This window comes from Calidris pugnax, unplaced genomic scaffold (genome assembly GCF_001431845.1).
Source record: "Calidris pugnax isolate Ruff unplaced genomic scaffold, ASM143184v1 scaffold24, whole genome shotgun sequence".
NCBI lineage: Eukaryota > Metazoa > Chordata > Aves > Charadriiformes > Scolopacidae > Calidris > Calidris pugnax.
In genome coordinates, this window is record NW_015090922.1 from 6928600 (window position 1) to 6956549 (window position 27950).

General features: G+C 48.3%; 1 protein-coding gene across 1 annotated transcript in view; it reads right to left on the minus strand.

Annotated features, from left to right (window-relative positions):
- Window positions 1-27895, minus strand: part of VASH2 (vasohibin 2) — a 35683-nt gene extending 7788 nt beyond the window's left edge. The window contains exons 1-5 of the mRNA XM_014950695.1: window positions 27718-27895; window positions 22505-22593; window positions 20125-20181; window positions 11136-11210; window positions 1719-2100 (exon numbers count right to left, since the gene is read on the minus strand). Coding sequence (XP_014806181.1) covers window positions 1719-2100; window positions 11136-11210; window positions 20125-20181; window positions 22505-22593; window positions 27718-27822 — 708 coding nt within the window. The 5' untranslated portion in view covers window positions 27823-27895. The remainder of the gene's footprint in view (window positions 1-1718; window positions 2101-11135; window positions 11211-20124; window positions 20182-22504; window positions 22594-27717) is intronic.
- Between the last annotated feature and the right edge of the window lie 55 nt (window positions 27896-27950).

A 27950-nucleotide genomic window follows, 5' to 3' on the forward strand; every position in this document is an offset into this window, starting at 1 on the left:
AAAGCTGTTACCACGTGATAACTCTTCAGGGGCCCCCTGCAAAAGTTAGTTAGTGTCACCAATTCAGTTCCAGCTAAATACTGAAAAAGAGAGTCTTATCCAGAGGTTTCTTCAGAGTTAGCAACAGCAAGAGATAAGAAAAACAGCTTTCAGCCTCAGCTGAAGGAAACTCACACAGCCAAATCACTCTCTCCAGCCTTCCTCTCTGCAAACAGAGGCGACTGCCTCTCAGCCTGGCCGTTGAACTCTGCAACAGTGGGACTTTTCAGTAAGTCTCCTGTCCATACATACACTTGCCCGCATCCCTCTGAAGTCCATCAGCATGACACTCACACTCCAGGCTATTTTAAAGACCTCATCTTCCAAAGTCAGCCCCCTCACAACAGGAGCCCTCTGAATCAAGTGGCTCCCATTCTGAATTAACTACAGGGAAGCGTCAGATGCAGGGCCTTCAGCCTTCAAGGGTTCAGGGCTGTGGTCCTGGCCTTGAGGCACTTACAAGGACTGGACCCAATGTCACAGCTCAGCTCACACATAAAGCTGGTCCCTCTATTAAAAGCAAGTACTAAGTTCAGTAAGTCAGCTACACATACAGACTTCTTCAACTGCAGCCTGTTTGCTCTCTAGATGGTATTAAAAGTGCATGAATAGAGAAGATGGCGGGGGGTGGGGGGGAGAAGCTTCATTACATCTGCAATCAAGCACATGAGCTTAAGGTGACAGTATGGTACAAGTTGGCCCTCAAAACTCCTTGGCAAGGCAGGAGAGGTGGCAGCAGGACATGGGGGCTACAACGCCACTGGCGACACTTGTCTCAAGGTCAGGGCGAGAGGGCAGGTGCCCCAGTGAAAGAGGCACGTGGCTGCTACGTAGGAGCCATTCCTCAGCAGGGCAGGGGAACCCAGAATAACTTGGACGCGATGCTGCATGCCTCTCCACAAGAGCCAGCCCCATACTTAGCAACACACCTGCTCTGCTCCTGCTGCCAGCAACAGGCTGGAAAGGCACCAAATCCCCTTCCACCGTGACCACAACCAGCTCCTCACCCACGCCAGCCCTAGAGGCACGGTCAGGGACACCCCTCATCCACAAGGGCAGCCAAACCCTCCAGCTTTTGGGCAGCCTGCCCTGTCTCCCCGTCATTTCCCTCCAGGTTCTTCAGTCCAACCAGCCAGTGAGGCAGCGACAGCCTGTCAGGGATTTGCTTCCCTCACCTTTCCCATGTAACCAATTTTGTGATTTAGCTGAGGTTGGTGGGCATCAGGTGGGGCAGGGTAAGCCCACCAGCATGCCATCCAAGGAGAAGCAAGCACTGACACAGGTGTCCCATGGCACCCCTTGCAGCTCAAGTGTAAAGAGCAGGGATCCCTACCTGTAACCAGGCCACCCTCCCCATCAGCCCCAGGCACACTGGTTCTTCCCAGCCACCTTCTTCCAGAGAGAAAAGTAAACTGGGTAATAGCTCCTTGATGACCAGGCACAAGTACGAGTTCAAGTGTTTTCCAGGCCGAATGGGAGATCCTTGAACTAAAAAATAGCTACAAGGGCTCGAACTCACACCAAACCCTGAGGGAAACCCACCAAGACAGATGTAAGCACCTGATACCACCTTAACCTCAGGCTGGGGTCAGCCTGCTGGCATGGAGCAAGACCAACCTCTGTAGTTTGGGACCAGGCACACCCGCCTCCAAGTCCACTGCCCAGGTGTGCAGACCTACCTTCATCCTCATATCCCGGGCAAACTTCTCCAGCTCCTTCCTGACTTCTGTGCGCATCATTTTGGATACGTTGAGGACCAGCTGTTTCCACTCGATGGGCTGAAAACTGTGCGGCTCATGCGGGACGTATAGTCCAATTTTTACTTTTTTGACTGAATGTAAGTACTTTTTATAGGAGTCTTCAAATTCAAAGATGAGGTCGCTCAGAGTTCGGTAAGTTAGAGGTTTGTCCATCAGATCTGATCGTCTGCTCATGCCCAGCGAGCCATACCGGCCGTTGCAGTAAATCCCGAGCACCACATGATGAAAATAGTTCCCTGAGAAGTGGGTTTTAAAGCTGATGGGGAATCGTTCCACGGAGGGCTGCCCGTTCGTTAAGTATCTGGTGTGCACTGCGTCAAGGCAACAACAGCACTGGGAAGGGAGCATGCACAATTACACCTGTAAGACATCTTTAGGAGGTTTTTTTAACTGCCGGTACAAGCGCTTTCTTGCAGACACAAATTAATTCTCGCTGTGCCCCAGAAACAGTCAATGCTGCCAAAGCCCATCTCACTGCTGGGAGAATAAGATAAAATGGTTCAGACAGGGAAGGGCCTGACTCTTAACCATTCTCGGGGGGAAGGAAAATACCACAACAGTGTTTGGGTCAGCACACCAGAAGAGAACCCACGCTCCCCAGATCTGTGGGACCTCCCCCATTCGATACTAATATCAAATACCCATGTTGGAGCTTGGTACGACTCGGGTTACTGCTCCCCATTTTCCCACATCTTCAACCAGTATAAAATAAGCTGAATTCATACCAGTCCAGGGTGACAGTCTGCCTTTCCATCTGTAAACTGGCCCTTGGCACAGCCACTCCTCCTACAAGAGTGTTTTTGCGTGTTACCATTATAATGCATTGCTGTGACAAAGCAAAGCTCCCAGGCGGATAATTAATTAGTTAAGCAGAGAGACACGGTGAAGAACAAATGCTTTCAAAAAGCAAACCGTGTCCCCTGAATCAGTGGCTGGCCATTTCAAACACACCACGTGCAGAGGCCAGGGCCAAGCTCCGTCACGGCGTAGTAGGTGATCTCAGAGGGGAACTACGCCTGGGTCCCGGGTCACCTCCTGGGGAGGCTGCCAGCCCCTGCCAGGGAGACTGAGATTCCCTCACGCAAGCGGGTCTGCGTCAGCACCTACGTTGCAGGCAGCTCCCTGCTGCTAATCCCCGGACAGCTGAAACCCACCCTGGCTCCAGGTGCTGACACCCGGCCCTGGGGACAGCAGGTGTCCTTCCCCTCTGCAGCTGAGACCACCCCCCATGCCCAGGGAATGCAGGAGGGATGACCAGAAAAGGCTGCAGCGAGACACTCCAGCCTGGGGTAACTCCATCCAGAGGCACCTGCTGTAATCCCAAGAGCCATCCCCGGACGCAGACGTGCTGAAGGCAGTCAGTCCCAGCAATGCCACTGGCCCGAGGGGGAGCACTGCCAGTGCAGCACCAGGGCAGGCTGAAGAACAGAGGAGTGGGCTCAGTCCCCTCTGGAGCTGAGGGAACCAGCACAGACCAGGGTTCTGCTCTGGGGATCTCCAGCATCCCCTCCTCACCCCAACCCCTGCCCAAAAAGGAGGTCCTTAACAGCAGTGATACAAGAGCCACTGCACAGCCCAGATTCCCATGAGATGTTACGCATCCAGCCTTCCTCCCCTGTCTGCCTCACACGACTGCCCGACAGCTGCTGGGAAACTGAGAGCACAAAAAGCCTTTGTACTTCTACCAATACCATAAAACACAACTGGGACTCAGTTTTGCCCAGCCTGACACCTCACCTCATCACCAGTGCAACTCCCCAGGACGCTGACCCCCTGCACGCACCCCACGTTTCACCTCTTCTCTCTACAGAGATGCAGGAAAAGCATCACCAGCTCTCATCCATCTCTAAAGCATTTTCTCACAGGGATCTTTCACCCACCTGACACTTGTTCAATTTCACATCGTCACACTTTTACCTTCCAGGTGAAACCCACTAGTAAGACATTTGTCAACTGCCCAGAAACTGATGTCAAGAGCAATGAATCAAACCTCCATACAAAAAAAAAAAAAAAAAAAAAACAAAAAAAACAAAATAAAAAATCAGAGAAGAGGAAAATATCATCTATAAATACTGCTGAGGGAGAGTCCCCTTCCACCCCATCCCTGTCCTCTCCACCAGGGAAAAAGTGTCCTTCGAACAGCTGAATGAAAGATCCCAAATAACCTTTTCGGACAGGGTTAAAAAAAAAAACAAAAACACCAAAAAAAACCAAACCCAAACCTCCTCGGTGTGAGCATCGGGATACCCCAGAGAGGGGGTGAGAAGGCGGCGACCCCCGCGGTGCCGGGCAACCCGGAGGGGCGGCCAGTAGCCACCGAAAGCATCCCGGGACCGGGGCTGAAAAAACAACCACAAAAAAAAAAAAAAAAAAAAAAAAAGGCAAGAAAATCACATTGGCAAAAATCTTTAAGAACAGCCACAGGGAAGCTCTTCGGTTCAACGTCAAACATATCTAATTGCATTCAGTGCTAGATGTCATCAGCTTTAGCAGTCTGGAGAAAATGTGTTAGAAGGTATAGGAACAGACACCACCACGGGCTCAGCTCCTGCTGCACGCCAGTATCTGCACGATGGTAAGTCTGGACAAGCCTGGGGAGCAGAACACAGACCTCCCCACCGCGCACACAGCCCCTCACCCAGCCAAGGCCACGTGTGCCCACCTCTGCCCACCCACTGCCCCACCGACACCAAACACGAGCACCCTGCAGCCACTGTCAAAGCCCACCCCGATACCAACTATGCTGACACGGAACAGAAATAGCTCTACTGCCTTCCTTGGTCTTGCTGGGTCACTGTTGCCTTAGGACTAGCTCCTACAAGAAAAACCCCACACCATTGGCAGAATTAAAGATTATAAATACACTGCAAGGTCAGGATGGGGCCCAGCACCGTTATATCAACTGGAAAACTCAGCCCACAGTCATCTCATTTAAAAGGTCACCTTGCTCCAGGCCTTAAAAGGAGCATCCTGCGTGCATCAAAGTCATGTTACAATAATTTGTGTCCTACAGACAGATTCTTGCAGAAGCCCATTGTATTTATCATTCCGTGTAACTGAAAAAGCAGTATCTTTTATTAACACCTATGAAGCTTTCAAACATCGCCACTATTTTTCCCCCTCATTATGAAAGGGTTTTCTCTCTGCTCCCTGAGTGCCTTTCTATTAAGTCCACACAAAGCTTTGGTGGCCACCTGCCACCCATACACACTTCTGCCACGAGGTCTCTGAGAAGTTGCAATTTAATCTCATTAAATACTGGGTAGGAGTAAAAGAATCTTTTGAGGATGGAAATTACCCACCATCAAATAACCCAGCAACAACTGCTGCGGAAATTAACCTTTAGGTACATGTTGCTTCTGCTGAGTGACTAGTTAATGAGAGTCCCCACCCGAGATGAAATACACAGCAAACGGGCTGGAAAGGCACATCAGATCTTCCCCTCTGTCCATGCATCATTATTATTTCTTTTCCTTTCTGCTCTGCCCAAGGAGAGCTGTATTGTGGCAAACAAAAGGCAATGACACAGCAATGCCACAGCTGTAATCACACTTTTGAGCCGGGAACGTAACTGCAGGATGGAGAGTCAGGGAGTAAATTACGTGCCACAATACAGAAGCAGCGCAGAGCAGGAGAGCAAAAGCAGCTGTAACGAAAGCTCAGTGGCCTCCTGATCCCGGGTCCTCGTGTAACTCAAAGCAACAGAAAAACAGCACTGAGGGATGCTGATCTCCTTGGAGATCACACAAGAGGGACACTAATGTTCTGGCTGGCCACCTCTTACCCCAATATCCCTTCTCTTCCTCCACAGCCAGGAAATATACAAGGGTGATACCTAGAGCTCCACCAGCATCCATCAGGGATTCCCACAAGCTGCCCACCCTGACTCTCAGCTTCTGTAGCCTCACAATGGCCCTTCAACTGCCATTTATTCCACCCCACAGAGACACAAATGCCTGCCAGCCAGGGCTGCGTGTATTAAGCAACTGATGAATTCTGCTCTCATATGCCAGAAGGCTGATCTTGAAAGAGACAGGTCTGGGTCAAAGCAGTGAGGGAAGGATCAGGCCCAAAGCACGCAACAGGCTTTGGGGGTGACAGGCTATCGGGGTAAACCAGTAGGGCTCTATTAACACATAGGCTTTGTTGAGCACACCAACACTGCTAGCAGCCTGTAGAGAGGGCCAGATTTCCCATGCCAGCATGCAGCTCCTACAGATCTGCAAGTCAACACAAGCACATCATCCTCTGAGCCGCAGGTTGCTGTGTCTCCTGTAGTCCCACCGCCTTCACCACCCGGGCTCACGCATAACCTAGCTTGGATACCTGGGAGACATTCAGATCCCAGACTCAAATACAAGCAAGACTTGGGGCACAAAACCTGTGCTGTGGCCACCACCTGGACCTTCCTGGGCAGTGGAACAAACGAGGAGCAGTATCCTTAGTCAGTTCGAAAGAAAAAAGGAGAGAATTATTAAGGTGTTAGCTGAGTTGACACCTTGGTTTTAAAACTCTGGAGCAGAAAGAATCTGGATAGGTTTTCTTTAAATCTGCACACTCACACAATGACTCAACCAATGCCCTTCTATGGTTTGTTTGATGGATTTTGAGGATTTTTTCTCCCTACCTGGTGAATTCTAATATCGAAGAAGTTTCAGCACCTTCCCCTCAGTACAGATCGTTCCCTACACAGGTGCCCCCACTGCAGAGCACAGAGCAGTTCCCAGCCAGAAGAGGCACTTGAAGCCCTCCACCTTGTTATTTGCCAGGAGCAACTTTTAGAAAAAATGTTCTGTCTTGCCTTGTTTTTTTTTTTTTCTTTTTGTATTATTAATAACTAACTGGAGCAGGATCTTTCCATGTGTCAGCACGGTGGCTCTGGTCTTCAAATATTTCTGGAAATAGGTGTTAACAGCTGATAGCACCCATTGGACAGCAGCTGGCTCCCCATGGCCAGCTTAGCTCAGGTTACTTGTCACCAGCAATTTTCCCACCACTGCTACAATTCGCAGCCAGCTGAACAGGAGGCGAGGGGACATGCTGCAAGGACCTCAGCCCACCTGCATCTAAACCATCTTCAACAGCATTATAGCTGGGGGGGAAAAAAACCTGGTGGCTTTGCCAAGCTGACAGGCAGCGACTGTGCTAGTTCATGCACTAGCAGCAGGTGAGGAGACAAGTGTGTCCCCTGTGTCCCCTCCCTGCAGCACCACCAACAGGGACCCAGAGCTGCAGAGATCTCCAGGGGCAGGGGACCTGGGAAGACCCTCCTCCTCAGAGCCCTGAAGGAAAAAAGCCCAAACATAAGAGCGCAGCGCAGCCCTGCAGAGTTTGAAACAAACCAAGACATTCTCAGGCTTCAGAGTTCAAGTGCCAGCATCAATTGTTTGACCAGACCAGCCTGCCAACGCTGATGCTCGAGCACATCCCAGCACCCAGCTGTCCCAGTGACCAGTCACAAGTGCTTCTCCTCCAGCTTCTGGAAGACCCAGCATCACGCCTACACCTTCTGGTGTCTCCACTACAAGTCCCACTCTGCCTTGCAAACCAAAGACACAGATGGACCTGATATTGAGCAAATGAGAGCCCATTGCAGTGCTTGTGCTAACCAGTTAGTTATTTATTAGCTTGAAATTCTCCCTTATTTAACTCAGACAAGATGACATTGCAATGCTTCATGTCTTAGAGCCCAGCAAAGGTGTGTTGTGCTGAAGTCTGGATGAGATAAGCACAGAAAGACACAGGGTGTCTGGTCCCCTCCTCTCCTGCTGCTTGCAAGGGCCGAGGGGAGCAAGGAGGCAGCTTTATTTACGCTAGCAGTGTTGAAGCCACTAACTCATAGTGAGGAGGTGGAACAGGAGTAAAATAAACCTAAGGCTTCAAAACCATCAAATGAAGCTTCAGCAAAAACAGAAGAGCTATTTTTCCAAGCAACCGCTCACGACGTCAGAGGGCCTCCAACCACCAGCTGTAAACACTTGGGTAAGTTTCCAACCGAGTCCAATGGAATGTCCCACAAGTTCCGGGAGTGCTGAGATCTCAGGTTTGGGATTGCTTACCATGAGGCAGAGTGCTACCGAGCCCACATGTGGATGTTGTCTGCACAGAGAGCCCATGTTCCTGTCCGCAGCTCCAGTGCCCACAGAAGGAACAGCTCGAGCATCTGGCTCAGCCTCCCAAAGCAGGACTAGTAGGCCAGCATCACTTATTTTGAGGTGTCTGTACTCCAGTGCCCAGCTGCAGTCTGAGGTGATTAGCTTAAGATTGGTGACAATGGAAGAGAATATAAAGCTCTCTCCCAGCTACCAGAAGGGCTGTAGATACTCAGCAGGACTTTCCTTGCCCGTATTTCAGTTAACAAGCGGGTTGAGCTGTGGAAAAGCATGCAGGAGACAAAGAGGTGTACTGTGGGGACATCACTATCCTTCAATGACTGCAACAAACTCTCCCCTTCACTGAAAACACTCGCTCCCAGCCCAGGGATGTACGGGCTAGGCAGGGGGAGCAGAATGGGCCCGGGTCTCCAGCGGTGATAAACATCATCCACTGATTAAATGCACAGAAGGCATAGTACAGAAGCTATTAAATCATGTCTCCCTCATAAGGCATTTCTGCTCTCCTCTTCCTCATTTAATGACGTTATTGGACGGGGGGGAGGTCTAGTACACTGCACGGGTCTGATCGTTACCTCACATGAACTGGGAGAAGCACACTGAAGGCAATGGGAGTGAGTTATGTTCACCCGACACACAGTCACGCTCTGCAAGACTCCCTGAGGATGGATGCATCGTGCCGCTTCCCTCTCCATCCCCATTTTAATACAGTGAATACAGCATGGCTAAAATTCCCTTGGCACTTTTTGGTTGACTATTCCCTTTCCTGAGCAGAACTCATTTCAATCCTTGCTCAGAAAGAAGGGGCTGAACGCACCATTACTCAGCTGATTTACAACTGAACTGAGCAATGCCCCAGGGAAGACAGCAGGAGGAATGCCTCTGGTTAGGCACTGAGGAGCAGAAAACAGCTCCTCAGTGCAGTGAGGAGCAGAAAACAGAAGCCAGTTCAGACAGCTACACAGAGATCTGTGCAGATTGCTGCAAAATAATATTGGAATATCTGTATGGTCTTTCGGTCATCTCACAGCAGCTGCTCCCTTGGTGCACACAGACAGGGTAGCTCAGCATTTTAACTCATTGCTCTATAAAAACGCCTCAAGATCTAGCACAAAGGCAATTATGTAAAATTTAATTCGGCACCAAGAGGGATTACAGAAGCATTTTATAAGAAGTTGCATGGTAAAAGGCAATGGCACGAGCCAGCAAGCAGCTCAATTAAAATGACATCTTGCTAAGCTGCTCTGTGCGAGTCGGCCTTTGAATGAAGGCTCATGCCGAGGGTCTGCTGTAGTGGGCTGTGCTCTTTCCAGTATCCAAGCAACATGGCAAAGCCTGCCAGCACACAAATTGCAAGCAGTACCTTATTTCCAGAGACAGAGAAGGGAACCAGAGGTTAACACACACACACGCAGGAATGCTCAGGCTCAGGGATTCATGAAGACATTGGTTTGACACTCAGGAGAGGGTAAGCACATCTCTTATCTGTTATCTGCCTGACCTTGGAAAGCAAACCACAGCTGCTGGCCTCACCGTGTCAGCAAACGGAGGGCATTGCTGAAGATCGAGATCTCACCGCTGAGAAAAATCAGCAAACTTCCCCGCGTGCTGTTACAAAGATGCCTCCCAAAAACCCACATGGTGCACGTGAAGCACAGCACCATGAGGTTCTGCACATGTCCCTCTGGATGGCAAAGAAACTCCAGATAACACCAAATAGCATAAAACACAGCTTTCAACTATTTTGCTTCCCCCATCATGCCAAAAAAAAATAAATATCTGAACAAGAGTCAAGTTTGAGGCAAACAGAAAGAGTGCTCATTCCAAATGAAAATAAAAGAGTTGAAACTTCGTACCAGCAAGAACATTTTTAAGTTACCATGATCATCTGTATGCCACTAATCACACTCTGCTCGTGTGGTATGTGGTAATTGGTTCAGTGCTAGAAATACAACATTAGAAGCCACGCTGATACTTATCAATACTGCAGAGCAGCATCAATTCCATCTGGGGATTATTTCCCTCATCCCTCTGGTGCTCAAATAGTTTGGGATACAACCCTGACACAAGGGCAAGCACAACAGGTTCACTGACACAATTTCTGTTCCTGGGAGACCACCAGTTTGAGTTTTATTGACACCAAGCCCCCAAGACTCCATCCCTTCTAGCTGCAAGCAGACCCTTGCCAGCATTTGCAGAGGAAGCCCTGTCAGCCAGAGCCACCTTTCAGACTCAGACCTAACGCCTCATCCCTGGCACCGGGGGAGCTGTGAGCAGGGCCTGGTGCACAGCGGGGGCCGCATCCAGCATCAAGACTCACATACCACACATGACACTTGCTCAACCCACCTCCCTTTCCCAAACCACAACAGCCACCCTCTCTCATGAGCCAACACCAGGAACTACCTGCCGGGCTCTGCCAGATGCTTCTCCCACGAGAGGGGGCAGCAGCAGCAAGCGAAACACTGCAGAGACATGCCAAAAGCTAGTTTGCTTTGGGGTTTATTTCGGGTCGGGGTACTTTTTTGGTTTTAAAATCAAACTTGATCAGTGGTGGTAAGACGTATCTGGCATACAATTACTCCTGTAACCCTACCTTGCCCTCCCCTAGTGTTTTAGAATGATGAAGGTTGATTTATCAGTGACAGCACAAAAGGGTCAAGAAGCGATGCAGTCTCTAAAGGCAAATTTTCTTGGTTTTTGTTTCTAAGACTGAATAGGAAGCAAGCATTATGTTAAGGTAAAGCTTAAATGTTTAACTATAATACACATGTTTCTGCACAAAGCACAGCTGTGGGCTGAGAGACAAAAACTAACACGACTTTGCCATGTAAACATTAGACAAAGAGAAGACAGAACCTGCGCTGCTGAGGCATTACCAAGCTCCAACAATAACCAGCAGAGAAACACAAAGAAAACAGGGATTGTGTAGACAGATACTTAAATGGGCACTTTGGGTCAGCTCCTGACATTACACAGATTAGCAGGGCAGGAGGCAAAGCTGGCACGGCCAGTGTGTGACACTTGTGAACTGGGCACATGGCACCCAAGCTCCTAGTGGCAAACCCAGGCAATTTGGCATCTTGCCGATCAATACCACGGCAGCTCCCAGAGCTACTGGCACTCACCTTTGGCTGTGACCATCCCACACACCATCCCCAAAGGGCAGTAATACATTAAACAGCGCTGCAGGGGAAAAAGCCACAGGCGTGTGAAAGGATACATCCCCAGGATAACTGCTTCAAGGCATTTGATAGGTAAGGACTCCCTGGTCATTTCTTTTGCTGTCTCCATTAACCTAGGACAGGAAAAAAGATATTTTCAGTCAAAGCAGTTGATAGGACTCAAAGGGTCCTCTCATACACTTGAAAGCCAGGTGCCTTTAGTTCTTATCTCAACAAGTGCTGGTGAATTTGATTCTCCTTTTCAGAGAACTTGCCAGAGCCTTGTTGACTTCTGGAGAATGACTGTGGAAAAACAAACAAAAGGAGCGTTTGGCATCCCAGTACCAAACTTTGGCATCCCAGTTCCAGCCTCTGAAGATCAGCTGGAAGAACGCAGTCCTCTCTGCCTCTCCAGCAACTCCATGAGCATCACTTCAGATTGTAACACAAAGCCCTGCTGAGCTGCAAAAGCTGGCAATTATGCCAGCTCCCACAGCAGGACCAAGTTTTGCTTATTTTCAAAATAACTCTGGCTCTTCTCTGGAAAAAACAGAGGAGAGAAGATGGTTACATGATGGCCCCCTGAAAGCTATAAATGCCTCCATGAGCCTATAGCTACAGGCGCAGACAAGAATTTAATGTCTTTTTACCAAAGTCTGCTCTGCAGAAAGCTTTACCAACACAGACACTTCACACTACTGTAAGCTGAATTATCATCTTGTTGCTGCTCCCTACTTCCTGTGGGCTGGGAAAGCGGTAAAAAACATGGGATTTTCCACAGGAGTGCAGGAAACTGTGCGTGCCCAGGAACTTGCAAGTTCACGAGGTTTAGTTAAAATCTGTACTTTTATCTTTGGACTACAGTTATCTGACAGGGACAACACTGTGATGAGAAACAAGCAATCTAATCTCAGCTCAGCTGAGAAAGCTGTCATGCTAGACTGACACCGCACCATCAACCAACCAAGCATCCTATCCCCTTCCACAAGCAGATCCTGAAATCCTAGGGAGTTTAAAAAAAAAAAAACAAACTAGAAGGAGACAAAAAAAAGGTCAGAAGATCATATACAATGACACACCAAAAAAAACAAACCAAAACGAAGTTAAACACCAAACCAAAGGATGACTTCTATTTTGAAGTCCCCTCTATCCATAGCCCTTCCCTGAGGTTTGTAAACATATCCCTAATCTAAGGAAACATGACATTAAATGATAAAAATATTTGTATTAGAGAAGATAATGAAAGTACGCATCTAAAACCATTAGAGTTTGGTTTTCCCACTTCTTGATTCACCTCCTCATGCATTTTAAACCATCTATCGACTTGCAAATGGCAATACAGCTTCCACTGCTATTACAGCCTGTCACAGCCATTCCGTGTCCCATTTATCCAAGTTAGAAATTATCTTTTCATTTGTAAACAACCGCCCTTTACACTCTGCCTGCAGTACAGAAGACAAATTAGTTCGCCTGCCTCCTACACGCTCACAATCGGCCACAGAAACCCCACTGCTGGAAGCAGGGAGCAGCTCTGGCACGGGCACACAATGGGGCCCCTTCATCCCCCACAGTGGCTCTTCAGTGCTGGCTGCAGCAGTAGCCTCTGCAAAGCCCTCTCTCCATCCGGAGAAGTATTACTTGCACACAATGCATGGGAGATACCCACGAACAAGGCAATCCACTCAATTTCCTACCTTCTAACTTCACAGGAGAAGGGGGGGGGGGGGGGGGGGGGGGGTGGGGGGGGGGGGCGCCCCGGTCAGGAATGCTCAAATGCTGTAGTGCACTCTACACACAAACAGTAATAAAAATCTATCACTTAATCATTTACATGTTGTGTAAAACAGCAGTCTCCTTTTAGTTAAGAGCTGCTTTATGTTGTTTTCATCGATACAAATGTTGCCCAAGTGATTGTGTGGGAGAACTGTAGGAGGAGGAGTGTGGGGGGGGGGGTAGGGGGGTAGGTGGTGTGGATGCCACAGCTAATTATGGATGTGTATCAAGGCAAGAAAAATCTCAAGTTGTAAAGCTATTTAGCTTCAAGTCGTTCAGTGTGGTGTATGCCTGGTTAAGGTGGTCTGAGGGACAGGGCCAGCATCTCCTCCTTGGGTCCATCCGTACACGGACCCTGCTGCCCGTGGGCAAACACAGTGACCTCGCTGGAGCTGCCTCGTCACCACCTGCAGCATCAGTTCTCCTAATACCTGCTTTTATAAACTCACTGCTGTCATGATTTCAAGGTGTTGTCAGCACAGAGATAACATTAATGACTCCACAGCCAGGGAGGGAGTCTTCAAAGTAATTGGCCTAAATGAGCAGACAAATTGCTGCCAACTCACCTGTCGCAGCAACACTCACACTATTTAAATACTGAGTTGTATTTAACAGGCACTCTGTTTGCAAGCCTGGTTCTGAAGCACAGCCCTCCAGGATGCTATATGGTTATTAAGACAGATTTAAATTGAACAGGAGAGGCATTTTCCTTGATTAAAAAAATGCTGTCTGGTAGCGCATGAGTACCTTGGCTGTCTCTTCTGAGGCTAGCAGCAGCCCTCCCTTCCCCTTACGTAGCATTATCTCATAGCTGGGCTCAGAAGGGACCTCGGGAAGCCGTCCTGTCCCACCTCCTCCTCAAAGCAGGAGGTGTAGGAGCTGCAGCAAGTGCTCAGTGGCCACCCAGGACCTGGCAGCTCAGAGAGAGCCACAGCCTCTGAATCATGACAGTGATGAGGATCTGTGCAAGGGAAGCATCAGTCAAAAAGCAGGCATCCCTCTGCACCACAGGGCAGGTATTCCCTCACACACATCCATGCCAGCATCCCAGGGAATATTCACAAACATTTTAGCTTTTCCTCTGCATTTGCACCACAGGGTTTATGCGGATGACCCAGTTCAATAATCACCCAGAGAGTCCTTCTTCTGCTTTTAACAAGCTTGAGATAAAGCATGGCCTTAAACCCCGTGTTTGCCTTGGAAGCAGAGCCTCTGGAGAATCCCCAGCCACCACTCTCTCCAAGGTGGCATAACCCAAATCTAAATCACTCCCCACAGATAATTTTCCAACCTACTTTTAACTGGGTTCTCAAAGGCTCAGGAACCCAACAGTTAATCTATCCTGTACTTAACCTTGTATCTAAGAAGGTTCCCTCATGTTTAAACTAAATCTGTCCTTTTTTTGCAATTTAAATCAGAAGCTATTTCGGCTGTTCACAGTGGGCACAGAGACCATTTATTATCTCTCCTCTTGCAACTGACATTTGTATACACGACAGGCTGTAACTACCCTCGCCTCTGTAAACATGAAAAAGCAGACACAGATTTTTTTTTTTTTTTCTTCTTTTCTTTTTAAACCCTCCCCCCCTCCCCCTTTCTGTCACCCCAAATCTTTCCTTAGGTCATGTTTTCTAAACTTGGGCAATGTTTGTTACTTTCCTTTTGGATTCTCTTCAATTGACTTGCATTTCATGGTCCTGAGCGGAGCCCACAATACCAATACAGACAGACCAATTTTCTTCTGAATCCAACTTTCAGTATATTTTTTGCTACAAAGCCAGTGTTTTTTTTTTTAAATCAGCTCCATCTGTGCAAAACTAACTTTTTGTTCTCCACTGTGTATTCCAAATCCCTTCTCTGTATTTGCCCTTACTCAAATACCTCCAGTTTGTACCAGCCCAGTTCTCTCTTACCCTTTGAGATCACTCTGAATCCCAATTCCACTTTGCAAAGCCTTGTCACCTTGCCCAGCCTGGACCAAAAGTACATCTATTAGCAAAAAATTATTCTTTTCTGTACCATTAATCAAAAAACATTGACCTGGGACAGAGACTGCACACCTCAAGTGACAAACTGTTAAGCAAGAGCAAGGTACTGGTTAAGTACCGCTTTCTAATTGCTGCTTTTCACCAGGTCGGGTCCTTCTGCCAAAATAGTTTCATTGAGACTTGAGGTCCCTGCCTTATTTGGAGGCTATCAAAAACCATACGAAAAGAAAGAATTATCACAACCACACCTTCTCCCTGACTGACAAAAGCTCTTACACTCTCACAGAAGGAAATTGTCAGAACCAAAACATGCCAGACCAAATTGAAGGTATCGCTTAGTGCCTTATTATGTTCCAGACACTTCATTATTTGCCCTAGCATTTTTCCTGAAGCTGCAGATAAACTCAAATAGTTCCTAGACTTATCTTTTCCTTTATTTTTTGTTTGAAGGCTGGTATCTTTGCCTTCCCCAGTTTCCAACAGGAGCACCCATCTTCCCCACATGCTGTAACACACCCTCTTCCCCACACCCTAGAAGTATCAATGGTTTGGAGGCTGTTTGCCAGTTCTCTAAGAGAGCACCTAGCTCATTTGAAAATAAAATAATTACAAGTGTGCTTTGACTTGTCCTTTCTCTATTTTCTTTCATCCTTTTCAATTCTTACCACGCTGTCTCAGATGTTAATTGCAACCAGAAAGGCTGCACCATTAGACTTGTGAAAGAATATTTAAAGAAAAGGGGAAAGAACTAAAAAAACAGCATTAAGCACTTCGATTCCCTGCCTGAGCAGGGCTTGTTTCCAGGATTTTCTTTAAATCTTTCCAGTTATCTGAGCAGACTCCACATATACGATACTCTAACACAGTAATTTTCCATCTTGTATCATGGTTAGCTGGGAACTAGCCCAAAGCCACCCTTCTTCACAGATCCCAGTGACCACAGGGGCAGCCCATCTCTTCCAGTAACTTGGGGGAGACTGCCACAGTGCAGCTTCCCTCTTTGTGGCACTTACACCACTGTCTAAAGTCTGCCAGGCAGATCTCTATTCCAGACCACAGTGAACATTTCTGCCTCTAACAGGCTGCACGCTCCTCCCTTGAGATCTAGTCCTTGGTAGATGGAGATATTTCCTTGTAAATTGACTTAAATTTCTTTCAATGCTTTCAGAAGCCTATCTGCATTATCTTCTTTGCTTTCTGCACCAAGAGAAGGCCCCTAGAGGAGATGGGTTTGCATCTTTTGGGTGCTTTCTGTTTAAAATGGCAGCGACTGCAGTCATCTCAGGGGAACTGTGAATTCCTTTTGCTCCCAGATTTTTCACTAGAGCATCCAATCTGATATATAGGTTAGAAAAAGCTTCAAAGCATGCCCAAAACTGGAGGATCTCAGCAGCTGGCACCCATCACACTAAAGTCACATCAGAGATGTCCATGCTTAGGAGGAGAGGTTGCCCATTACCTTCACCAGACTTCAATAAACTTTGAATTAGTGAGATCCTCCAGCACATTTTCCACTAAGTTCTCCTTGCCTAGGCCTCGGTACTCGCATGAGGTCCATAAACCTCCCTCTTCCAAGTCTTCCTAAGACAGTTTTATTCTTCCCAATGAAGCAAAGAAGTGAAAGGCACCAACAGGAGCAAAAGGAGATAAAACAGTGGACCAGCTACTGCTCTCATGAATCTTCTCAAAACTAGTTTGTTTCAATGGCAAAAGCACTTCTACCACATGCTGAAGATAGCACCATATCTGTAACATTCTTTGTGTGAGAGAGAAACAGATGTTTAAATGCTTTTTGCAGCCTATTGTCTGGAAATGGTATGAGACCATTTTTTCTTTACAGCTCCATCAGGATTCCTTAATAACACAGTGTGTTGAAACAGTGTCATTTTCCATCTCCCACCTTCGCTGTTACTTGGTTGCACCATTCCCACATGACCGCTCCTATCACACTCTTTTATTGCAATTGATTATGCATTATATCTGCAGTCACTGAATGTCTCTCCATCTTCACAGAGCAGCTTCTGAGCTGCAATTTCTCAAAGTCCCCCAAAACCTACCCACTTATTGCTTCAGACATAGGTCCCACTAATCAGCTGGCACTTAACTGGAAGGAACAGCACAATACCACACCTACATATAACCTCCCCAGATACTCCGTGGAGGACAAAGATATTTGTTCCTCATTGTGGCTCATGCCTGCATCCTAGAACAGAAGCTTGCTGAAGGCTTATTGCTCCTTGTAAAGGCAGTAATAGAAGTTTGTTGGCATTGAATGCACAGTTACAGATATCACTAGATATCCAGAAATACAATGTTTTTCTAAAGCTCTTACATGATCTAGGCTTTGGAGTTTTAAAGAATGACTATTTCTATTAACAGTGCCATTTTTTATTAGAATGGTTGTACCAACAAAAACTGTAATGTAGGTTTTGCCACCATAATCCTGTATGGGAAAAGGAAAACCAGCTGAATTGGTGTCTGAAACACTCACATAGAATGGGTGCACGCATCACACACATAGCATGGATCAGTAAAGCTGATCTCCAAGGGGAGCCCTTTATCTACCTAGTAGGAAAGGGCACATCACAAAGCCTATGTAAAGCACACCATCCCAGGCCAGGATACCTTGTATACTCAATTAACAAAGCACTCCTATGGTGGATGTAACTACATGTGTAAATGTGGATTTTGTGAGAATACAGCAAACTCAGGCCAGGTAAGATGCATTTTCATACACAGTTTGCCAGTACAACAGGAACACCACGCGGTTAGCAGGATCACATCTCTACTACCACAACCCACACAGCTATGCCAACAGAAATTTAACATTTTCAGAAGTGTTATCTGTAGTCTAGACGAATCCAGGGTGTCTGGCAGTCTAGAAGCAAGTTGATAGCTAACAGTGACTTCTTCTTAAGAGAGACTGTAAATACTGAATTATAGCAAACCTGTGTCCCTTAATGTTATAAGTCCCTATAGATAATTTATGCTCTTCTTCCTAATCACAGCCAGGCATTTTTATTTTCTCATGCATCATACCAATGCTGACAGTAAATCTCTATAATATCTAGTCCTCCATAATAGAAAAACTCATTAATATGCTCCAGCTGCTTTAGGACACTTTCACATGGATTTATGAATATTCAATTTCCATCTAGTGCTCAGCTTCTTTGTGTCCAGCCTCTGCTCTCTCTTTGGCTGCCAAAGATCTCATAATACTTTCATTAGCTTTAAGCCCTCATATTATGAAATAAGCAATATGTTTAGTATCAATAAATCACAGCTCCGGTTACAGCCCCAACTTCCAAGAGCTGGTAGCAATTGGAGGCACTCAGCATCTTGCCTGATCAACCCGTAAATGCAAACTTTGTCTTCCAGCAAGCGGGGCCTTTCACACCACAAACTTGCTCAGAGCAGGGCTTGTTGCCTCAGCACAAGATGCCTGCTGTCACTACACTGGAAGCGGATTTCTTGCAAAGAGGAACATACCTCCTAGGAAAAAATACCCACACCTGAGAGATTTTTCAGCTCTGATGAAAACTGGCCTGGCAATAGGAGAACAAATCACCACAGACAATTGCAAGAGAAGGTATCCTCAGCTGGTATGTACTGCCACACACCCCAGATGAAGGAAAGTAAAGCCTTCAGGGACACCTCAACATTACAGGGCAACCAACGTGTTATGTTCTTCCCTGTCTCAAAGCTGGAGAAACCAAGACAGGGGAAGCACTTGAGCCCGGCTGCAATACGACAGGATCTGGGCAGCTAAGTGTGCTCCAAACAGCTCCACAACTCCTAGCACTCCCGTCCATCTGGTCAAGGAGCAATGCAGCATGTGTCTTAGGACTTAACACTCTGCAAGTCCAGCATACACCAGGTGCAGGCAACTGTGCCTGACAGGCTGGCAGCAGCTGCCCCAAGGGGTTGAACCATTGCCAGAGACATTCTCCTTATCTCTGCAGAAGTCCTGCCACCACATACCAGGTCACTCACACAAGTCCTACCTAACAGCAACAGGACAAGGAGAAAAGTCAGACACAAATCCCCAAGCAAACACTAAGGCAGAGGAAATGGCACCACTTAGGAGAGGATTCATCTCCAGCTGTGAGCACTATTTTGGTTCCTTTCCAGGGAAAAGTACCATCCTCATAAACCAGGCTTTCATCCAGCCCAGGAGGACGCTGACCTTTCAAGCAGTGAGTGCTGAGCACAATTCATTTTCATCCTCTACTTCCTTGGAAAGAAAGTAATGGGACAAATTGAAAAATGAGTGACCAGCCTGAAAACTGGTTTAAGCTTCTGTAAACCCATCTATCCTTCAAGGCACAAGATTTCATCTAAACTAGTTCCACCGGTGCAGTGAACATTACATAAAGAAAGGAAGTGGGAAAGATTGCTGTCTGCAAGATGAAAACCTGAAGCACAGAGCTGGGACGGGAACTGAAATTTACAGTGACTGACCATTAGATTAATAACAGCCAGCTGGGGAGAGCTAGAGACACGTCAGTCTACAGGAGTAATTATATTCTGCTTATCTAAATTTCATCCTAAAATAAAAGCATAATTTGGTCAACATCACCTCCCAACCAGCCTTCTAATTTACTGGGTCCTATTGAAGAGCTGCCCTAGGTATGATGTGGTTCTCACATGCAAGGGATCCCAGCTCTCTACTACCAGGCTCCCCACGCACATGTTCATTCGTGTATTGCACAATTCATCACCAACCAGTGCATGAGTCCACCACATGGAAGGAACATCAAGATGAGCAGCAGTGGGAGAAGCAAGGCCATGACTTACATGGTCCATTGTGATCCTCCAGGGGAAAGGACTGGCGCCTGAGACAACGTGAAAATTCCTGCAGTGTTTTGCAGTTTATCTCTTTGTACCATCAGCAAAGGGCATTACAGCACAACCAGAATATCAGGACTTAAAAAGTTTCCATAAAAGCAGCCCAGCCCTCCCAACCCAACACCAACAAGTAAGAACTGAGAGTTTTCCCAACCCTGCACATTGAGATTTGGCCTGCAGCTATGCAGCTCCTATGAGGCTGCTGAGCAAGACCAGCCCTTCCACTTGTTAGCTCCCAATGGGTCCATTTGTTGCCACCTCTCAGCAAGCTGGACCCTCCTTGCAAAGGCAGCAACATACACAGTTTTGGCCCTGCCAGAGGAGCCGTGGCGCAGAGGAGACAGTCCTCCTGTGTCGTGGTGCTACAGTGCTTAAATGTCCAAGGTGTTCAGCTGGCATGATGTGGGGCAAGGGCACTAGACACTTCCAAGACACTTACCCACTTAGAGGTCTGGTTTTTCTAATCTCGAAGAACTGTGTTCCCGTGTGATTGTATCTGAATTTTGTCTGTTAAAGGAAAGTAGCTTGAACAGGCAAATAATAAAATAACAATGCTCAAAAAGTGAATTTCAGTTCTGATTTCCTGTTGAAAAACAAAACAAGCAGTTTTGCAACAGAGATAAAAACCTAGCATGTGAAATAAAGCAATTTTTTCACTTGTCTTTTTATATGACACATTAACAGGCATTAGATGGAGAGTCAAGCAAAAAGGTTGTTTTGTCTAAAACAACACTTGAATTCGGCATCTGAGGGTTATGAATTAACTTTTCCTCTAGGTCCCACCCATTGTTAGGTTACAAGTTTGAAAAAAAAGTCTGTATTTGGGCAAGAGAAAGCTTTTACAGTCAGGCCAACATCATTCATGGTTTGAAAGAACTTAATTCCTTTGTAAGTTTTTAACTCAGTCAGCCACATAGCTCACATATGACCTGTAAACCAAAAGCACAGCAGATGCATCCTTTTACATCCAGGAAATATAAATCATTCTCTAAAAAATACAGTGCACTTGAAATGGAAATAACTAGCTAAGTGCAACTTGACATTAGTTAACACTATGAGCACAGGAGAAAAGTTCATCACAAAGGACGTCAGCAGTCACTCATCAACCAAAGCTCACCACCACCTGCCTAGGAGTGCAAGCTACCACACAGCAGCAGCATCACCACCAAAAGCGGCCTCTTCCCTGCTCCTTGAGCACAGCTGTTCAAGCAGTGATGCAGTAAAACAGGTCAGGAAACCAACTTGTCCAGTAAAAACAAACAAACAAAAAAAACATGCCCCCAAAAAATAATAATCAGACCATCCACTTATTTTTGCCGGGTTATTTTTCGAGTTGAATGTGTTCCCCAGCCTAGTTACCAACACAGCCATGAGAACATTTACGCCAGCAAAATTGTGGTGGTGATACCAGGACAGAAAGAGGTGACCCCCACAAAGGGAAAGGGTACTTTGCAAGGCATAAATAGTATAGCTGTTGGCTGTATAACCAATGGTCTAAATAAAAACTTCAGCTCACACCAGGATGCTCTGAACTGACTTCAGTTAGAGTTCAGAGTTCTCCGGAAACGAGGCTTTGCTTCCCTCCTGCCTTCAAAACCTAATTCATGAGGCCCTTTCTGAGTGCTTTGAACAAAGCATACAGCCTTTTTTAGCCCACAAAGGAAGCCCAGACCCTGTTCCCCAGCCCACATCGAAGCTTTTCTGAACACAGATCCAAACCCTGTGACTACAGCCTGCTCCTGCTATGTAGCGGAGTACGAGATTTCAAGACCACTGGGGGAGGGAGGGGGGAAATAAAAAAAAATATCACTTTGGAAGCTCTGCGTGACAGGATCTCCTCTGCAGCACAACCCCACTGAGCGACGAGCCTCTTGTCCTGCCCAAGAGGCCCACACGCAGCAGAGAAATGCGCCGTCCCCCCGCAGAACAGGCTGGCCCCAGCCTCCCTCCCCACAGCAGCTGCTGTGGCTCCAGCCCCTGCTGCCGCCTTGATCCCAGCCACTGCTCCCCAGTGGGCTAACCACGCCTGCTATTTTTGGATGCTCTTCCAGCTGCCACCTATATCCTTTCTTAATCCTTACCAGGACTGTACATTCATTCCTCATCCCCACTGCTTCCCCCGACACACACATGTATGCACACAAAAAGGGAGAGTTTAGAAGAAAAAAAGGAAACAGAGAGAAGAGCAGCATCTGAGCCAGCAACCATCTCCTCCAACATTATCCATCAGCAATGGAAAAGGTCAGGTATTAGGCATGGGGCAGCGATAGGGAGGCTGGATAGATGTGTAAATCTCCGATGAACCCCCCCATGCGAGGTGGGACCCATGCCACAGGCAAGCCTGTGAGGACAGGACAGCTGTTTGTGTCCCCCACCCTCGTGACAAGCACCCCCTGCAAGCTGAGCACGTAGGCAGTCCTCAGGGAGCCCACAGGGGCTGCCAGGACAGAGGGAGAAAGAGGTTTTGACAACACTGGCTCTCCCTTAGTCACTTTACGACAAGATGCCATATCATGTCTCCAGACATCACGATCTGATCATAATATCCTCTAAGCCAACTTCAAAATAAGCATTTCTATTCCCACCACCTTCACTTCAGTTAAATTCTTCAGTATCATTTAACGTTAATTACATCTTGCGGAGGATTGCTGTGACAAGCTCAGTGCTGCAGGTTCTACCACAAATCCTTAGAGGCATCCTTTCATCCCCAAATGATCCCAAGCCCTCGCAAGCAGCTACTGTTTCTGTAAAGCCCCTGTTAATTCACGCCAGGCACAAGCCAGCCTTCTCTCTGGAGGCGACGTGCTGGAGAAGGATACTGCAGCATCTTCATGTAGGTCTGTATTGCCTGGAGCCATTCTGGAATTGACATGGAGAGCTTGTAGTTTGGCACCGGTGGCACTGAGGGCTGGACACACACAAAAAAAACAACAATAAAGAGGTTAGACAGTTACCGCTCCCTGCAGCACGGATAAGTGATTTACTCGGGCAGCAGCATGCGCTTAGTGCAACGCAACGCAGCAGCACAGATGGCTCGAACCCCACGTGAACTCAAGCATCGGGCAAAGTCACCCCACTGACAAGGGAGGCTGCCTGTTCGCCAGAGCTGGCACCATCCCTGCTGGCACGGGGAGACCAGGGCAGGCCCCCGCCATGACAAGGTTGCTCGTCCCAGCCACCGAGGTCCCTCAACCACCACCCTGTGTGGGCAGGCAGTGCAGCACCGAAGGCCAACGCTTCCCATATTTCCCCTTTAGCACAGGGCAGTTTGGATGAGCTGAGTCCCAGCACTGGCTCTGCTGTCCTCCCTCCCCCAAGAAGCCATTTCAAGTCTAATGTTTGGTTTCCTCTACCACAAGAGAAAGATAAAAGGAGACAAGGACCCCCAGGGCTGTGTAACTTCCCATCTGCTGCGGATCAGCAGCACACTTGCTGGGCAGGGAGCGCGTGGTACCTAGAAGACCACCTGGGACCCAGATATTTAATGATATTAACACACTTAAAGATATAGACTGGCACCATAATGGGATTTTTTCAAAAATCTCGTAAGACATCTGCTTGTACCTAAGCACTTTAAGAAGCCGGGCCCTCAATCCATATTTAATCCCCACAGCTACATAGCTCCTGAGCCTGTAACCACACAGGAAAAAGGCAGGGCCTTGTCCCAAGCTCCCTTATTTTAGGGGTGAGATTGCAAAATACGGGGTCAGCAGATGTTAAAGTGGGCAGAGTGGCTAACAGAATTTAGTACAACTCTCACAAACATAGTTTATTTAAATATTAATGCAGGCTCAAATTCAGGAACCAGCAACTTGGGCAGTGGTGACGAAAGGTGCAAAGGAAAGGTGCAAAGGAAAATCAGCAGGCCTGTGATGTCGTGACAATAATTTTAAGATTGTAAAGTGAAATATCACTGCTCTAGAGACATTTCAAGTCAGCAATTACAGAATAGCAAGTTCAGGCAGTACTCTGCCACACAGATGTCCCTCTCTGGTTCCCACCTCCACCAGAGTGGAGGGATTGCATGGTTGCTCTCAGAGAGCAAGCACCAGTAGCCCCAAAATGACCAAAACCCACTATTTACTACACGTTGGTAGTTACTACAGCCAAACAGCAAATAGAACTCAAAGAAGGAATAACAAACAAACAAACAAACTAGAGATTCCTACATTACTGGCACACAGAAAGATGCATTAAATGGCAAGGAGACAGGCGGCCAGGCCTCCAGCTCGCTGTTGCCAGCCCCACACAGGAGACAACCACATATGTGAGGGTTTTCTCTCCAAACAAGTGTGAGTTACAAGCAAGGTTCATTAATGCTTCTTAATCACAATTTCCAGGCCTGACCTCTTCCTTAGAGGTAATTTTTTGGTTCCACAAGTTCCTTCTGCCACCGGCCCCTTTGGTCTGGGGGAATTATTCACCTGTCCCCCTGGGCAAGAAGGGGAAGGCAGGTCTGGACCCAGCACACCAGACGGGGCTTGAGGCTCAGGAGCAGCAAGAGGCTGGAAGAGGGAACTCGGGCAGGCCTGTCAAATCCTTCCAGGTGCAGTAATTCCTGCTCTGATACCAACACTCCTTTTCTTCAAAGATAAAAAATAAAAAACCTCCAGGTTGCACATACATGACAGGTCAAGGCAATGGGAGCAGCCAGAGTCCTGGCTGCTGCAGAGCCGCCGGGGAGACAGCACCCCTTTCCCAGCCCTCTGCAAAATGGAAGCCCCTGCCCTCCCTCAGCTGTAGGACAGGACAGCATCCCATAGGGACTGCACCAGTGCAGAGGGACGGAGCCCTTGCTGTAACCTAGAGCGGCCACCCTCGCCACAGGGGTCGGGTTTGGACCTCCAGGTGAGGTGCTTCCCCATCTCCAAGGCAGAGGACGATGGTGTCAACCACTGGGGCACACTCGGGTAAAGAGAGTTGGGTTTTTCCCAATGGCTGGTGCTCTCCTGCTGAGCCAGGAGGCCCAGGCCCCTACAGATCTGAAGCAATGGGGGAGAAGCAGCCATCGGTCTTCCCCCCGGGGAGGACATCACACTGCTCTCCTCTTTCCAGGGCCAGGCGGGCAGTACACGGCACCATGCCACCAGCCAGGTCAGGTGCTGGAGAGCCACCCGCCGCTCCCACTCCCTCCAAACAACACCCATTTTTAATCCCCCCAAGTTCCTGCCCCTGCTGCAAGAGCACCGATCAGAAGCCAGGGCTACACCACGATACCACAAGGGAAGAAAAGCATGGCTGAGGCTGCAGTCCTCCAGCTTCTGGTGCTTCAGCTACCTACAGGAGCCAGCAAAGGTTTGTAGCCACTGAGGGGAAACACAGACAAACAGCACTACAGAACATGAATTTATAAATCGAATGAAATTCAGAAACCAGGCAGATGAAAGGGCCTTGACCCAGTATCCGTATTTATTTCCAAGGGGCAGCAGCTCCAGAGTCAGTGCAGTGCAAGACCTTATGGTAGAGCTGGAGACCATCATCCTGCGGCTGAAAATGCTGTAGTCTCAGTTCACCACAGACATCCTGTGTGAAACTCGCCTGACTCTACTGTGTCTCATCGAATGACCAGAAAGTCATTTTCTGCTAGCTCGCCCTACAAGTACACTGTTACTTAGCGTGGATGAAGCTGGCAGGCTGGAGCACTCAAAGTTGGCAAGAGATTTAATTCTCTAAGATCTCCAAGTACCTCCAAGATCACAGACCACATAAAGGACTGCACAGCCCTTCCAAACCGGGAGCCTGCACCCTTCCCAGAGCTCAAGCCAAAAGCCAGAGGTGTGGGGGGCGGGCAGGGGGAGTGCAACCAAGGGACCCCTCAGGTTCTGAAACTGCCCCTCCTGGAGACAAGCCAGCTTTTCATGGGGACTCTTCCAGGAGAAATGCAGCCCTGCACATCTGCAGTTTGCATTTGTTCCAGTAAGGGCAGCCTCGCTGATACAGTAAGAAGCTACTTACCGCCCTGCATGTATGATCACTGAGACTAATACCAAGATGATTAGAGCAATCAAGCAGAGCTTCTTGGGGATGGGATGAAAACTCTCTCCCATCACTAGGGATTAAGAACAGATCAGATGCAAAAAAAGGAGCAGCTGCACAGACCACTCGCTCAGCCTCCACCAACTTCCAATGCAAGCCGATTACAAACCATCTTCTCATAGGCACAAGTTTCTCTCAACACTCCCAGTCAGCACTACCTGGTCTTTTGCAGGTTTCCACATACTCAGCAGCAAAAGCCAATTAAAAGAGTTCTACCATCATTTAAGGAACAACTCTCCCCTCACCTTCCTGCTCTAACCCTGAAATTACCATCACAACTTTAGCAACCCACTACCACTTTATAGCAAACAAGCCTGCTCCCACCCTTAATTTGCTCACCTGAGCTAGGCTGGACTTAAAAAGGACCAGGTGTTCCTTAAGCTACTCTCTGACCCCAGAGGTCCCAGGCTTAGCCAGCAAGGGCTAATCAGCCACAGGGGACATCAAGCCTTTCTGCCCTTGAAGAAGTTAATCACTGCAACAGGGAGTCTGCTGCCAGACAGTGCTGGAGGAACTCAATAGAACTCTTCTCCTGCACCCTCCACCTACCAGGAACCGGTAACTAACATCAAATGATTTATCCAAGCAAGTCTCAAAATATTTTTCCTCCTACCCAGCTTCAGCGTATGTTGCACTGAGTGAGCCTCGTGCTTTGGCACTAAGGAAGAACCATGAGTGATGCTCTCTGGGGTGCTCGAGCAGGGAGCATAGAGCCACGAGCACATCTCTATCAGATGCTTTGTCAGTCACTATGGGTATCACCAGTAAGGGTGCTTTGGAGCCAGAAAGCAAAGGAAGGAAAACAAGTCCAGCGTGTGCTCTGCCATCTCCTAACACCAAATATATCTGCAGGCCATTTAGACTAGTGTAAGCTGGTCGGGCTGCTGAAACGAGAAGTTCTGCCCTCTTCCTGCCCCTTCATTTCTACTTCAAGTGCTTGTGCAAATTTGAGATGAACCACACCAGAGAACCACAAACAAACCCAGCAAAACCAGATTATTATTTCACTGGATCTGCTCCCCGATCCAAACAAAGGCTGATGCCAGCACAAGAGAAGTGGGGGAACAGAGATTGCCCCTTTTGCACTTACGCTGAACTAAACACTGCAGAAGAGCCATGAAAGACCCTTTCAGTTTGCATCCTCCTTGACAAGCGCCTTCGCAAGGTGGCCCTACTCAATGCACTTTCAACTTCTCCAGGCACACCATTTTTCCTTTCTACCCCACATAAAGAACAAACCTTTATATCACTGACAACCAGGTACAAATCAATGCCGACTTCAGCGGTCAGCTCAGATTAAAGCTGCTCGGTGGGAGGAGCGAATCGAGCTCAAAGCCTGCCAAAGCCGACAGCATTAAAGACATTGTGATCAGTAATGCAGCGCAGCGGTGAGAAGCCCTGGAACATCAGCAGACAACAACATTTTGTTTGCTGGCTGGAGGAAAAAGAAAAGATTGGGGTCAGGCAGAGCTGTTTGGAGCTTGTACCAAGAAACGTACAATACAAAAGCATTTGGAAGCTTTCCACGTACTGGAAATGAAATGTCTGAGTTTTAAATCCCTTATTACGTTTCAGGAGCAAGGCTGTGTTTGAGGAAACGCCTGTCCCCAAAAAGCTGTGCAAAACGTGCTTTAAATTGCACAAAGCACTCCGCTCAGTCCCTGAAGATTTCTTCTAATTCTTGCTTTCCGCTTTTTCCTCAAGATAAAACGGCAATTATTTATTTTTTTTCCCCCTACTTGTTTCCCAACACACCAGCTCCAGCTCCCAGGCATCCCATACCCCGTTTTGTGCATTTTCCAAGCGCGGCCGCTCCCGCTCTCCCCTCGCAGGGGCCGGGAGCCCCCCCGGGGCCGAGGCGCGGCACCCCCTGCCCAGCCCTCAGCCTCCCCGGCCCCTCGACGCCCACAAACCCCGGCCGCCGCGGGCTGCCCGCTTTCGGGCTTCTCGGTTTTGCGGGGTCGGACGGGGGCGGAGGTGGAGGGCTTCGCCTTACCCGAGCCAGGCGGGCGGCGCTCCGGATGGCCGCCGCCACGGCGCCGCCGTCGGGGTGCACCCGCTCCACGTGCCCCCACATCCGCTCCCAGGTCTGCCCGTCCATGGGGAAGCCGCTCTTGTTCACCAAGAAGAGGGACCCGCCGTCCCGCTGCTCCTCCTCCTCCGAGCCGCCGCCGCTCCCGCTCCCCCCGCCGCCGCCGCCAGCCGCCCGCGGCTGGGCGCTCCGCGACC